The 12,939-nt window shown below is 34.9% G+C and overlaps 1 protein-coding gene across 4 annotated transcripts; it reads right to left on the reverse strand.

Moving 5' to 3' along the window:
* Positions 1–710: 710 nt before the first annotated feature.
* LOC140772262 (uncharacterized) lies at positions 711–12,256 on the reverse strand. 4 transcript variants are annotated; one of them, XM_073114245.1, is made up of 10 exons: positions 11,829–12,256; positions 9,650–9,736; positions 6,852–7,592; positions 6,140–6,463; positions 5,552–5,613; positions 5,381–5,461; positions 2,637–2,730; positions 1,573–1,671; positions 1,291–1,392; positions 711–1,196 (listed from the first exon to the last, which is right to left on the reverse strand). In XM_073114245.1, exons 2-10 carry the CDS (start codon positions 9,719–9,721, stop codon positions 1,125–1,127), a joined length of 1,647 nt encoding a protein of 548 aa, XP_072970346.1. In that variant the 5' UTR covers positions 9,722–9,736; positions 11,829–12,256; the 3' UTR covers positions 711–1,124. The 4 variants fall into 4 exon arrangements, with proteins under 4 accessions (XP_072970346.1, XP_072970347.1, XP_072970344.1 ...); XM_073114246.1 differs by having other exon boundaries at positions 1,307–1,392; positions 2,637–2,733; XM_073114243.1 differs by having other exon boundaries at positions 2,637–2,733.
* Positions 12,257–12,939: the final 683 nt, after the last annotated feature.

Genomic DNA, 12,939 nt, shown 5'->3' on the forward strand with positions numbered 1-12,939 from the left:
CTGTGAGGTTAAATTAAACGCTAAGGAAATATTTAATGATTAAGATTACATTGGACCATGAGTGGTTGGTCTCTACGAGAAAAAATAGTTTACTTTGGCATATATACCCTTCAAATATCTCTCATTTTTCTAAATACCCCTCTAAATTTGATATTTGAAATTCTTATTTATGCAAATACCCCCTCAGAATTAATCAAAAGGTATTTTGAGAGGTATATTCTCCAAATATTAACTTTAGAAGGAAATAAGAGATTTTTTAATATAAAATCAAAAAAAAAGAAAAAGAAATCAGGGTTTATAAAAGAAATAACGGAAATGGAGGGGTTAAAAAATAAATTTCCCCAAATCTATTCACTTATTTCGATAAACAGTTTAAGGGAGGCACGTTAACGAAAAAGTCCAAGTCCACTTTCGAGCAATTACCTGATCAATGATGAAATACTTAATAAATCATCGATATTTTTCTAACAATTTATTCTCTCATTTTTGAAGAAGAAAAAAAATTAATACTCAATATGATGATGATAAACTTGCCACTACTAAATCGTGCATGGTGATAGATCCATTCAATAATTTTATAATTATATGCAAGATTTCTAGAGTGCAAGCTCTGATATCATGTTTAGATCAACATAAGATAAGAACACACACACACACACACATTAATTTTCTCTAAAAGAACAAGGAATCAAGATATAGTTAAGCAATTATATTGTTCTGGTGAAATATATTAAGCTACGCAGATGCATGGGTTTACTTCTAGATAGAATAGCTCAGTCAACATCCATGTCTGGATAAGGGAATCTGAATATGGATAAAGATCAGTATGCAAGGTGGATAAAAAAGCATCTGGGTAATATACAGAGTGATAGGAGATGTAAGCTAACATCTCTCTTTCATCCCAGTTTCCAGTTCCCATACCTATTCTACTCTCTCTTCCAGTTTTTGGGTGATCCCTCACAAAACCCTTGCCTCGTTTTTGTTTCGAAGGAACATACCTGCTGTTACCGTGGCAACATTCTTACTTTCTGGTGATCAGAAAGATAACATCTCTGTCTGGCTAAATTAAGTTATCTCTGCAATACAATGCAATTATCTTCGCGTGTAGAAATTGTATGTCTAATCTATGCGTGAAATAGTCGATGACTTCTGCTCTGAAATTGCAGGGAAATTATCGCCACCGTTGCTTCTCTTGCCTGTATGAATAACCAACAAACTCAACATGAAAATGAGGAATGAAAACAAAAGGCAAAGGAAGCGATTGTCTACAGAAATAAGATAAATTCATACATCCGAGTTTGTGTACCTAGGCTTCCTTCTGTCAACTGCAAGTTCTCCATTCAAAGTCTTCCGCCCATCAAGCAATGTGTTAGTGGCCCGTGATGAGACTACCTGTAGTATCAGCAAGTGTTGAACACCTAATCAGGACTTTAAATATAACATTTCCACAATGAGTATCTTCAATTGTCTCTGAATTAATATCACCATAATGAGCTATCTCCAATCATTAATCCATAGCAACCAAGGGAATAGATTATTAGAACTTAGAAGTCAGAAGATATGCAACCAAACCTTTGGACTTTCTGCTCTGCTATTTACAGTCTGTCTAAGGGCAACTGTCCTTGAAGTAACACCACAAACTGCCGATGTCAATCTTGACTCAACTTTACCCTGCAGATGAAGTCCACGAAATTCCACAATAGAGTTCTTACAGAAGAATTACATATGCAACGGAAAATATACTCCAAGAACTCAAGATACATTAGGGAGGATAGCATCAATAGCCATATATTCAAAATCTAAACAGTCAGCTTAGACAGAAGATAGGAAAGAAGGAAAAACAGAAATACAGAACACAAATTGTTTTTGTTGTTGTCAGTCACTTGTAGAACTTCTAGAATCTACTTCTGAGGACTTGAATATATGAGAGAAGATAGGACTAGAACCACAAATACAGAACACAAATTGTAATGCGGATCCATAACAGAATATGAAAGAGGGACTAATAACTCCCTTCTGTTTTTCCCCCAAGAGTCTGGGTTCCTGAATCTACAATCTTCTTCACTATAGCTTCAATGCAACTGGTACTTTCATCCCCAAATGAGTAAAAAATTGTGATATATAAAGCTCTAAACAATGAGCTCTGACTTTTCAATTAGATTCACCTTCATAATATGGCTATACAAGAGGATGATATACGTCAGTTGCTTGTATTCAGCGAAAGACATAGTTTGACAAGGAAATGTTGGTGAAAGAAACGGAAGTTTCATAACTGCAGCCTACCAAGAGTTCCATAGGAAATTCAACAACTCAACATACAATTGAAATAAAAGTAGAGCTAATGAGAAGATTTGATGTAGTAACTGCAAATTCTGTAGCCACGTATAGAAAGGACATGTACTGTACAAGAAAGATAGTGCATATCTGAGGCGTGAAAGATAAATTATGTGTTGCTTATCTTGCATGGTAGAAATATTCAATACATAATTTAGCTTTTATTAAAAAAAAAATTTAGCATGCAAAATGAAATCATGAAACTTCTCCTTGTCCAAAAATTAAAGCTACTTAATAAATTGCTGAAAGTTCAAAATTTAAGGACTATAAAGTAATAACATCTATTGCAAATTAAGTTTTACCTCCTTGGGCTTCTTCCATTTTGCTGCCATTGTAGGTACCATGTTAACTTCGCCATGTAAATCAGCCGTGTCACATGAAGGAAGGTTACAGGACCTACTAATCCAGCAAAGAGCCAATTACATATAGAATACTCATTTAAAATGGAGATATGCATACTTTCCCATTTAGCAATTAAGTGAAGAAGTTCCACATGCTTAACCATTATTGTCTCATTTAGAATAAAAGAGAACAAAAAGGATGCTCAAGTGTGTTAGGTTTTGTAATTGGCAAATTCGTCACCAAATAAAGTTGTTCATGATGTGCTTTCCCTAATTAATCAAGTATGAGCTACAGCACAATGTTCCAACAAAAGGCAATTGTAAAAAGAAGCTAAATCTATCAAAGTGTTGAAGGGATGAATAGTACCGATGAACAGTGTTGATGAATAGATGTTCAACGATGAAATAGTGTGTTTGAACGGATAAGCAATACTATGTTCATCAGATGAGTTTGTTTGAACACCTAAACAGTTTTGGAAAAATTTTAGGCTGTATTTGAAAAAAAATTGAAGAGGATTTTAGGGTTTTCTAATACATTTGAAAGAGGTTTTTATCATCTATATAAAATGGAGGCTATTTCATTTGGCGGGCTTTTGGAGATCTCTTTCATATCAAAACCTAAGGAGCTATTAAAGAGAAAAGGAAAGAGATTATTATTTTCCAAGATCTATTTCATCACTAGAGCTATAATGTGAAGATCTTGGGGTTTCTACATCTATCCATCTACATTAGTGTCTCGAGGGGGTACTAAGACATGAAAATTTCAACTCCAAGGGTTCTAGCTGAATTGATGAACTATTGCATAGGAAATAGTTTATAATTATGTCTAGTGAGCAAAAAAATCTTCAATTATTAGCCATGGGTGTCAAATGATAGACGAGTTGTAAGTATATTTTGTACATATGATTATAGTTCAACAGTTTTGATCCGTAGTATTTACCCTTCATTAATAAGGGGTTTTCCACGTAAAAATCTTACAAGTTTTGTTGTGATTGTCTTAATCTTTCTATTCTGGTTTATTATTTGTCTTCTACTATAATTTGTGTAGATTTAACTTGGAAAAATTCATGTACTAGATTCTATAAATCCCTTAATTAATTTTTCCAAAGTGCACGAAGTTGCTCCAAAACATATTATCGGAAGGGCAACATGTGGACAACCATACCTCCATCAGTGGAGAGGCTATTTTCATAAGTTGAATTTGCACAATCAAGAGTGCATGAAAAAAAAAACCATAAAATCAAATTGTGCCCTCTGGAAATTTTAAAACCCTAGGAAACTTAATTTTCTAATGCTATCATAATATAACAATGCAAAAGAGTAAGTATAGAAAGGAATCACAAGACACAAATTTTTTATATAGAAAGTTATCTTGTAAAACCAAGGTAAAAAACCACGTGTCCTATCTTAGGATCGAATCAAACATTATATCAAATATAGTAGTTGCAAGAACTTACAAACAATCCGTTAATACCTACAACTACGTCTACAATGATCTTACTCGATTCCCCCTTGATGTACTGCTTCCCTGGTTCTCAACCTCTATGACCCATGCGGTTGTATTGCTTGTCTCAATAACTCTCGAGATATGACTAATAGAGATAAGAAGTTTGCAGAATCAAGTCTTTTTTACTCTTTAGCATGTTTGCCGTGAAGCATCTCAAAGCCACGCTAATGATCTCCAGAAGTTCCAAACATGTCATGGAAGAGATGTCTTTTTATTTAAGTCAAAAGCCCCTTAAGTACCTCTATGACAAAAAGTTGAAAATGCTCTCAAAAGTGTTCAAAATGGCCTCAGGAAAAGATCACCACCATCCAAGCATTTGAAGACCCCTAAGTGCCCTCAAATGCTCACTAGAAAGAAATAATCTGTCAAAAGCATCCATAGTTGCCTAGTTCGTTCAAACCATATGCCTACACTCTTGTGTTGTCAAAATCATTCTTAGATTGGTCAAACCATATGCCTACAATTTGTGTTTAATCAAAATTACTCTTAGATGGTTAGAATCATATGCCTACACATTCACAGAACATCAACAACAAGTATTAGAATTCGAACCATAGCTATTGGGTTTGAACCTTGTCCTGGAATCCGATCTCCCACTCGCTGTTTCTTCATAAAGATCTTGTGCTATTGCTCATACATAAGAACTAGACATGTTTACATAAGTGATTATATTTTGAACACACATTGTCAATTACAATAATCCTTACATCCACTTCTATACCAATGAAGTACCTACAAATTAATGTCGTATACTCTTACAAAATTAATAGAGAAAATGTAGTTATCATAGTGCAAAACTGGAAATAACGTTTTGACACGATATATTTGGTTCATAAACTTTTCAGGATGTTTTGATATGCTAAATACTATGTATCTTTAGTTCTTATGCACTGTGCACACCATCATTATTTCCAGTGTCCGTTTCGTATGAACTACATGAAGCATTAAGATTTCTTCCTATTTTCAAATGTTATATATTATGTTCAGGATGAGGATCACTATTTTGGACAAGTAATCATTCAATTATAACTGTAGCATTAAGACTCAATGTCATGTTCGCTGAAAGAAGAATCAAGAGATTCCAATGAGATTTAGTTCATCATACATAACCAATGTCTGTCATTCATTTCAAGTGGTGTCATCTTTAGAGTAATAGAATAAAATAAATATAGCTTGTGTTCCAATACAATTAGCATACCTTGCCTTCAGAGGTCGTCCACTGGGGCAAGTATTCATTGTTGTCTGAGGTAGAGGTAAATTTTGAACTCCTCCATGATCTCTGTAGTTTATAAATATTATGGGTGTCAATCACTGTCAAACAAGTTGTTTTTGGCAGTACCTTAATCATCAGAAAACAAACAAAATTAACCTTCTATCTTTTAACCCTTTGTTTGCCAAACCATCAAATATGGCTGTTTTCCGTGTAGTGTCCTGTCAATTCAAAAGATGGATGATTAAGCAAGTTTACACACATAAAAGATTGACATGCATAAATGGTCTAGCTGGACAAAGGCACAAGACTGGCAGCAACAGTGATGATATTGCAAAGAGAGAAAAAGGACAAATGAAAGGCTATTAAGCTTACATAGTTCTATGGATGCCAAAAAGTATACCGTTAAAACTAGAAGTCAAAACTCAAACAAGAGAAGAGGATCTTAATTAGCACCTCTCATTCTCTAGACACTCCAGATTCTAGGTCATAATCTACCTATGCATGTAACCTTCAAGAAATGGAAAGGGAAAGCTGTGAACAAATTGACAGTTTTAGAAGATTGAACTTGACACTCTAACTTATATTCAATTGGAACTACAGACTCCCATCCAATGACTAAAAAGTATCAATTCACAAGCAAGAGAAAATGGAAGACCAGAATGTCCTTAATATTGAGTTGTGATATAAGTGGTGAAAAACCTTTCTGGATATCCATTGGAATAGTGGTATTAGTGGAAAGCTTACCTGTGCAATCCTGGCATTCTTCCCATCCATTAGGGGTGAAGCTTCACAATTCAATTTCGCCGCACCATCACTACAATTAGAAGCAAGTGCAGCTCGTCTGTTGGTGGCAAAGGAAAATGGGCGAGGTACGGTAACATTACATCGTGCTCCCCTAGAAGGTTTATGCAAAGTGACTGAGGAAAATTGAAAGTTGCTTGCAACTCTATTAGCAATTGCCTTGCTTGAGCCAGTATTATTGTCTTCCTTGCTTGCCTTTGGAAATTGTTTTTGGTCTTGAGAAGACTTCTTCTGTGACTTGCATGTTGAATCTGAACCATAAGCATCCTGATAAGAGAACATAGAAGAACCAAATAAATAATCAATCACTAAAGCACTAAGCACAAATCAGTTTGTAAAGATGCAAAAGAATTGTATCAATATAAGTTTGACTCTTTATGCGAAAATAACTGAGCTTATAAAAGCAAATTGAATAATTCCCTTTGAAAAGCTTGGTTCCAATTAGGTTTTGTTCTTGAAGGGTATATTTATGTAGAGAGATAGAAAGCATCAACGAAGTTGTCGTAGACATATTCAAAGACAACACATGGATTGAACTACTAACTAAATAGACTCCATGAAAGTTATCTTGTTAAATGTTACATGAAGCTTTGATTGTCGTGATGTAATAATAAGACAGAAAGAAAAAGTATTGCATGATGCATATCTTGCATACCTTTAATCTTGGAGATGCTCTATTACTAAATGATGCAGTCCTCCTTATTTCAGGGTTGTCAACTTCTATACACTCGGAATAATCTAGTCTAGAACTTGTTGCAGATAATGCACTTTCAGGTGCAGCAAAATTAGAATCATTCTTATGAGCTGAAATGTCACATTCTAACGAGAGCTCCTTTTTATCTAGGGAAAGGAGGTTGTTCTGATCTTTGCAATTTGTATATGAATGCGATTTGGAATCAGTATCCAACTGTTGCATCTGAGTATAATGAGGGTTCTTTTCATCTTCAAAATTTTCCAAGCTTTTTGTAGATGATAACAGAGGATCAAAATTCAAATGATTCACCGTAATAGATTCACAGTAGTTCTTTTCCTCCTCCAGGATAACTTTGGTGGTGGCTTCTCTGAGATCAGTGGCCTTTTCTGTTCCATCATCAAAACTTTCAACTTGTGCAGCCAGTTCATCTTCATTACTCTGGCCAGAGATGCTGCCATCACCAGCATAATCCAATGTGAGTTCAGATTGTGGGTTCACTTCCAAAACCTTCAGAGCTCTAATCCTTCGGTAATATTCTTCAAAATATGCCTTCTTTTGGGCAACTAAACCAGGACGTTTGAGTTTGTCCAGCTCCTCTTGACATCTATTAAATGTAAATATTGACCTTTTCTCCCATGACAGTGACTCAACTGCATATCTTCCAAAAGATATAGAACCATGAACACCCATTTGTGGAACTTCCTGAAAATCAGATAGAAGATACCATAAAGAACGGTGATAATTTAAATAAAAAGAATAAAAAAAGACAGGAAAAAAAAATCTTATCAAAATTTGATATAAAGTAATTACATCCAATTTACCCCCAAAAAAATCAAAAAGAGAATGATAATTTTAGCATTAAAAATGGTGTGGAGAATCATAAGTGCAGGTTTAGATTTATGGGTATAATATGAGTTTAGAATATAAGAAATATCTGTAATTATGATATTGAGTTAAGGTACAGAAATTTGTTGAAACTTCCGTCTGTATCCTCAATGCAGTAACCAATTCCAAGTGCCGGTAGCTATTGCTTGAATGTAAATACTAAATGGTACAGAATCTATATCAAGGCCCATGTAGACTTTATCAACTACTTTTAAAATATTCACATTCATGTAGTACCATGGTAGAAACTACATTTGGTATACTGACTACTGTATACTCTCAGAGTTCATTCATGCGAGATTCTAGTACACAAACTTAAGGCTGCCATGTTATTGGACTGTAACTTATGAAGCACGAACACTTCAAATAGCATGCCGTGTTTGTGTCCAACACTCGTCAGACACGTGTCAGACACTTCTACAATGTATTTGATATTTAAGAAATTTTTTGGACATAAAATTTATCATCTGCTATAAAAATTGATAATATAAATGATCTATTTAAGGAATTTCCTGTGTATGCTATATATGCAACAATCACAAGTTAGTACATACAAGAAAAGTAATATTAATAATAATTATTGTAAAATCACAGATTCGCTTATGTCATCCACTATAGTTAAGTAATGGCTAATATTCTATTGTCAAGTATTAGCATTATCATTTTTGACTTTGTGGTATTGTGTGCATTTTGTTTTTCTCTCATGAATAATTTATGCATGTTTGCGTATTTATACTATAAGTTTAGAAAATTATTTCTTCAAACGTATTGATAATATATATAATATTTTCTTTTAATTATTTTGATGTGTCCTAAACATATCGTATCCTATTTTTTCAAGATTTATCATATCCTCGCGTCCGTATCATGTCATATCCATATCCCATATCTGTGTCCGTTCTTCTTAAACTGCAACTAACAATTCTAGTGTCCTTCGCATGCGAATGACTTTGTTTAAGAAAATAAAAGACAAAAGGAAGATGAGAAACTTCTTTTAATGAATCAAGGAATTCAAAACTCAGAAGTTTGGTTTGTTCTTCAAGGCATTAAATAATATGCTCATGGCTCTTGCTTGGAAACAAGTTCCCTTACAACTATTTTCTCAACACCACTAAATAAGGAAATTTTAGCCATAGCAGAGAGACCTATGAGTTATTATTTTATTTACTCTTTATATTCAAATATCCGCTTACCTTAGTCATACTATAGGTATGCTACGTTAGCAACCTCCACAGTGCTGCAACTACATACTGCTAAAGCAAATGTAGTCCAAGAGATTTTCTATTACAAGTACATCGCACTTGTCATGAGCTTTCAACAATCATTTATCACATACACAAATCTATCGTTTGAAACCGTATATAGAAACTTTGATCCATATGCAGAACACGCCATCCATTTTCTTAACCAGAAGACCCTGGATTGTACTGTTGTATATATGTTAATCCCTCCATTATCACAGATTGAGTATCCATTAATATACATAACAAGCTGGTGACAAATGAAGGGACCAGGTCCAAGTGGGAAAAATTTGCAACATCATAAGTTTTTATGCTCCAATCAGAAAATCATGCTTTGATGTTCATTATGTTTGACTACATCCACCGCGTCCTCTAGGAACCTTCAAAAAGAAAAGAATATGGTGACATACATGCTTCCTCCTGTTCTTTTTGGTTACTAATTCTGGAAGCATTTCATTGTATGTCTCTAAGTTACTTTTGCTCAACTACAAGTTAATGGCCTCTAGAGTCTAGACCCTTCTCCTTGGCATGTATAACCATTATAGACAATCAGATACCAAAGCTACGGGAAGTAGAAAGAAGTGCTACGTGAGTCTTTAAATACACAATTGTAATGAAAGAAGAATGAATTACCTGTGACTGGTCCTGACCAGTCAATTCTCCATGTGACCATCCAGAATAATGTTGATCAACCTCAGCTGCCATATCACATCAACTGATCTGGAAAAAATATATATTAGCAGACACAGGTCTCACAATGAGAGCAACACGTGGGTCTTTATTCTCCCTAGTCCTGAAGTAAATTGCAGCTAATGCTTGAGTATAAGTAAGTTAAAGAGAGCTAATTTTCAGATAATCCAGTATGTTTATCACAGCTCTGTATAAGGTAGAAAGCCACATTAATAAAACTAGCAACTTATTTACATTTATGGACTTCAGGCAAAATAAGACAATTGATAAAATGAAATAAAGGATCTTATGAAGAACTGAAAGAGAAATCAAATGTCTGAATTCAATACAGGTACCAAATTGGATCCAAAAAATTTAGGGTGGGAAAGGAAAGAAAAAAAAAGAGACACATTACACATTGTGACGTTAAAACTCTACTTGGCCATGTTCCTCAGTGAAATTACGCGGACAGTAGCTAGAAGATAAACAAAACAGGAAATAAATGTGCGGGGTATTATAGGCATAGGAATTTGCAGCCACAGAACATTTGTTCTTTGCATTGCCAGTTCAACAGTTGTCAAAACCATTTAAATTCAGAAATAACAAGCTGACATAATCCATAAAAGGTCGCCTAACTTCAAAGAGTATCTGAAAAGCATAAACCTAGTATTTCGAATACCCTGGAGGCCCTGGACACATTTTTCTATATTATGCTTAATATTGTTTCTGTTGGCAGACAAGGGAGTGCATGTATTTCTATATTTAACCTACAAGATTAAGCCTTTATATGGTGTGTCCAAAATTATATAGCTAAAACATATTACTCTATTTGGGCCCATACCTTGGAGATGATCCCATGAGTTTTTTCATGCTTACATCAACAAATAACTCTGGTTTCTAATTTCTCAAAAGAAAAAGACAAATAACTGCAGTTTCTATGCCAACTTTGATGCTGCATGATGACTTTGATACTCATTTGCTTGCTACTCCACGTCTGATGAACCGACTAAGGCAGTTTTGCCAACTTGAACAAAAAAGTAACAAATGAGGTTTTGCGAAGTCAAACCCCAGTTCAACTGAAAAGCATAGGTCTTCATACTATGAGCTATATTATATTATCAATCATTTCTAACTTAGTTTTCTGTTCCACGTGGGACTAACACTGGGATGTGGCTCAATAGACTATCCAAATATGACTTCCTTCATTAAAAATGATACTGAAATGCATGAGTTCCGAGAACAAGCCAAGTCGGGTAGTATTTAATAGAAATAAATATTTATGGTGTGACAGCTTAAATCGTATGGTTTTAAAAGCTAAAAAAGCACCAAGAATGAGCCAGCATATCAGAATCAAATTCTTCAAAGACTGTAGTAGTGTAATCGGATTTTTACGATCTATTAGATGCCCTTAAAACCTCTGTTTAAGCAGGTAATTCAAGGAACAGGATCAAGAAGACTTTCTAACCCATCTGGATAATTGGCAGTTAAGGTGCTAGTGTTACTCTTTCATTGAAACCACCATTTTGGACATCCAGATCAAATGAACATGATTACTCTCAAACTCTAGAAGAACGGATTAGTAATGGTACATTCATGAAGAGACGGGATGAATAAGATTAGCATCACAAGGAAGAAATAAATTATATGGCCTTAGTTGCTCATAAAAGCAACAAAGAAGTTATTGACTGGAGCCGCTATCCATGTCAAGAATTTCATGTAGTGTAACATTCCGACCAAGACTTGATTAAACGAGTGAGTGAGGCCAAAATAAAATATTTGCAGATGTCCTTTCCACTTCAAATATAACATTAAAATTAAGCCAGGAGTGAGGCCAAACTACAAAATTTGTCTGTCGCTTTCTTGATCCACTTCCAATCTAAGAGCAAACTCTAAGAAAGAACCATAACAAAGGTCGCCATCAGAATAGGAGATGCGAATCAAAACCAAAACAGTACAGTGCTGAAATTTGAGGGAATAAAAAGGTAAAATTTTGTTTCTTCCACGACGTACCGATACAACAAAACCCACATTGCAAAATCCAAGTTTTTCGTATCTAAGACTCACTTCTCCACAACCAGAAAACAAAATTGAAGCAAAAGGCAGGCAAAGGAAAACAATAAGCAGAGATTCGAACTTTCCATACCTATGCTTCCAGTCGAGGAGAAACGAGAGCTATCCTTCAAGAACCAAGGCCAAGAAAGGGTTTTGGCATCTGGCTCCCACGATTTAACTGCACATTTCTACCATTTATTACATATATTTCTTTGAAATCTAACGCCCAAAGTAATGCGGAGTTAAATGCGAATGTGAGCCGAGAGAGTTAGGTCGAATGATTTCTAATCGCCGAGAGAGAGAGAGAGAGAGAGAGAGAGAGAGAGAGAGAGAGAGGAAGGGGGAGGTTATTAAATTGGAGGATTGGTGCGATGGTAGAAGAGATGGGTTTTGGTGTTGGACATCGTCCCCATCGTCAGATTTCTAGGGTTTCCGAATTCCAATTTGGTCGCTTTGCTTGTGGGAGCGGGCATTCGAAGGTTCTTCATTCTTGGCTTGATGACCGTTGCTTCTGTTCTGTTTCAGTGAACAGACCCACCTGCAACGCACGTGGGAGTGGGAGGGACAAAAAGCAACGGCGCAGAAGGCACTTTTGGCATCACAATTCATAAGAGAGAAAAGGCTATTTTTTAAGGAAAATTTTCAAATATCACCCTTCATCTTTGTTATTTTACAATTAACACCTTATTAGTTCTAGGGATATCAAAATAGACGAGTGGCTTGAGCTTAGCCGAGCTTTGTTTTGAACCGAGCCTAGGTTGAAGCTTTGTTTAAAATTTTAGGACTAAAATACCATTAGGATATAAAATAGAATAATTAAATAATTAGGATAATTATGTAATTTTGCAAATATAGTTTACCTGGCCGGTTCTCCAAAAACCAGCCAGGTTGCACGACAGGTCAATCGATTTTTACTGTGTTGATTGCTTACCTAGTCTAATAAAAAATCGAACAAGTTTGATGATTGGTTCACCGGTCCAACTACTCGGTCTGATTCGATTCTGATAACTGTGATTAACAAAAAGGGCATGTTGAATATATATAATTTTATTACGTCCATATTTATCTTGCCAAATATAATATTTGCGGATATCATTCTAAAATAAAATCCCTTTTTCTACGTAGCAAAAAGTCTCCTTTATTGAAAACTAATCTAAGAGAAATAGTCCCGCAAAAACAGAGTATAAGAGTAAGCAATAATT

Source organism: Typha angustifolia, chromosome 12, assembly GCF_048772165.1.
Source record: "Typha angustifolia cultivar Huaian chromosome 12, ASM4877216v1, whole genome shotgun sequence".
Classification (NCBI taxonomy): domain Eukaryota; kingdom Viridiplantae; phylum Streptophyta; class Magnoliopsida; order Poales; family Typhaceae; genus Typha; species Typha angustifolia.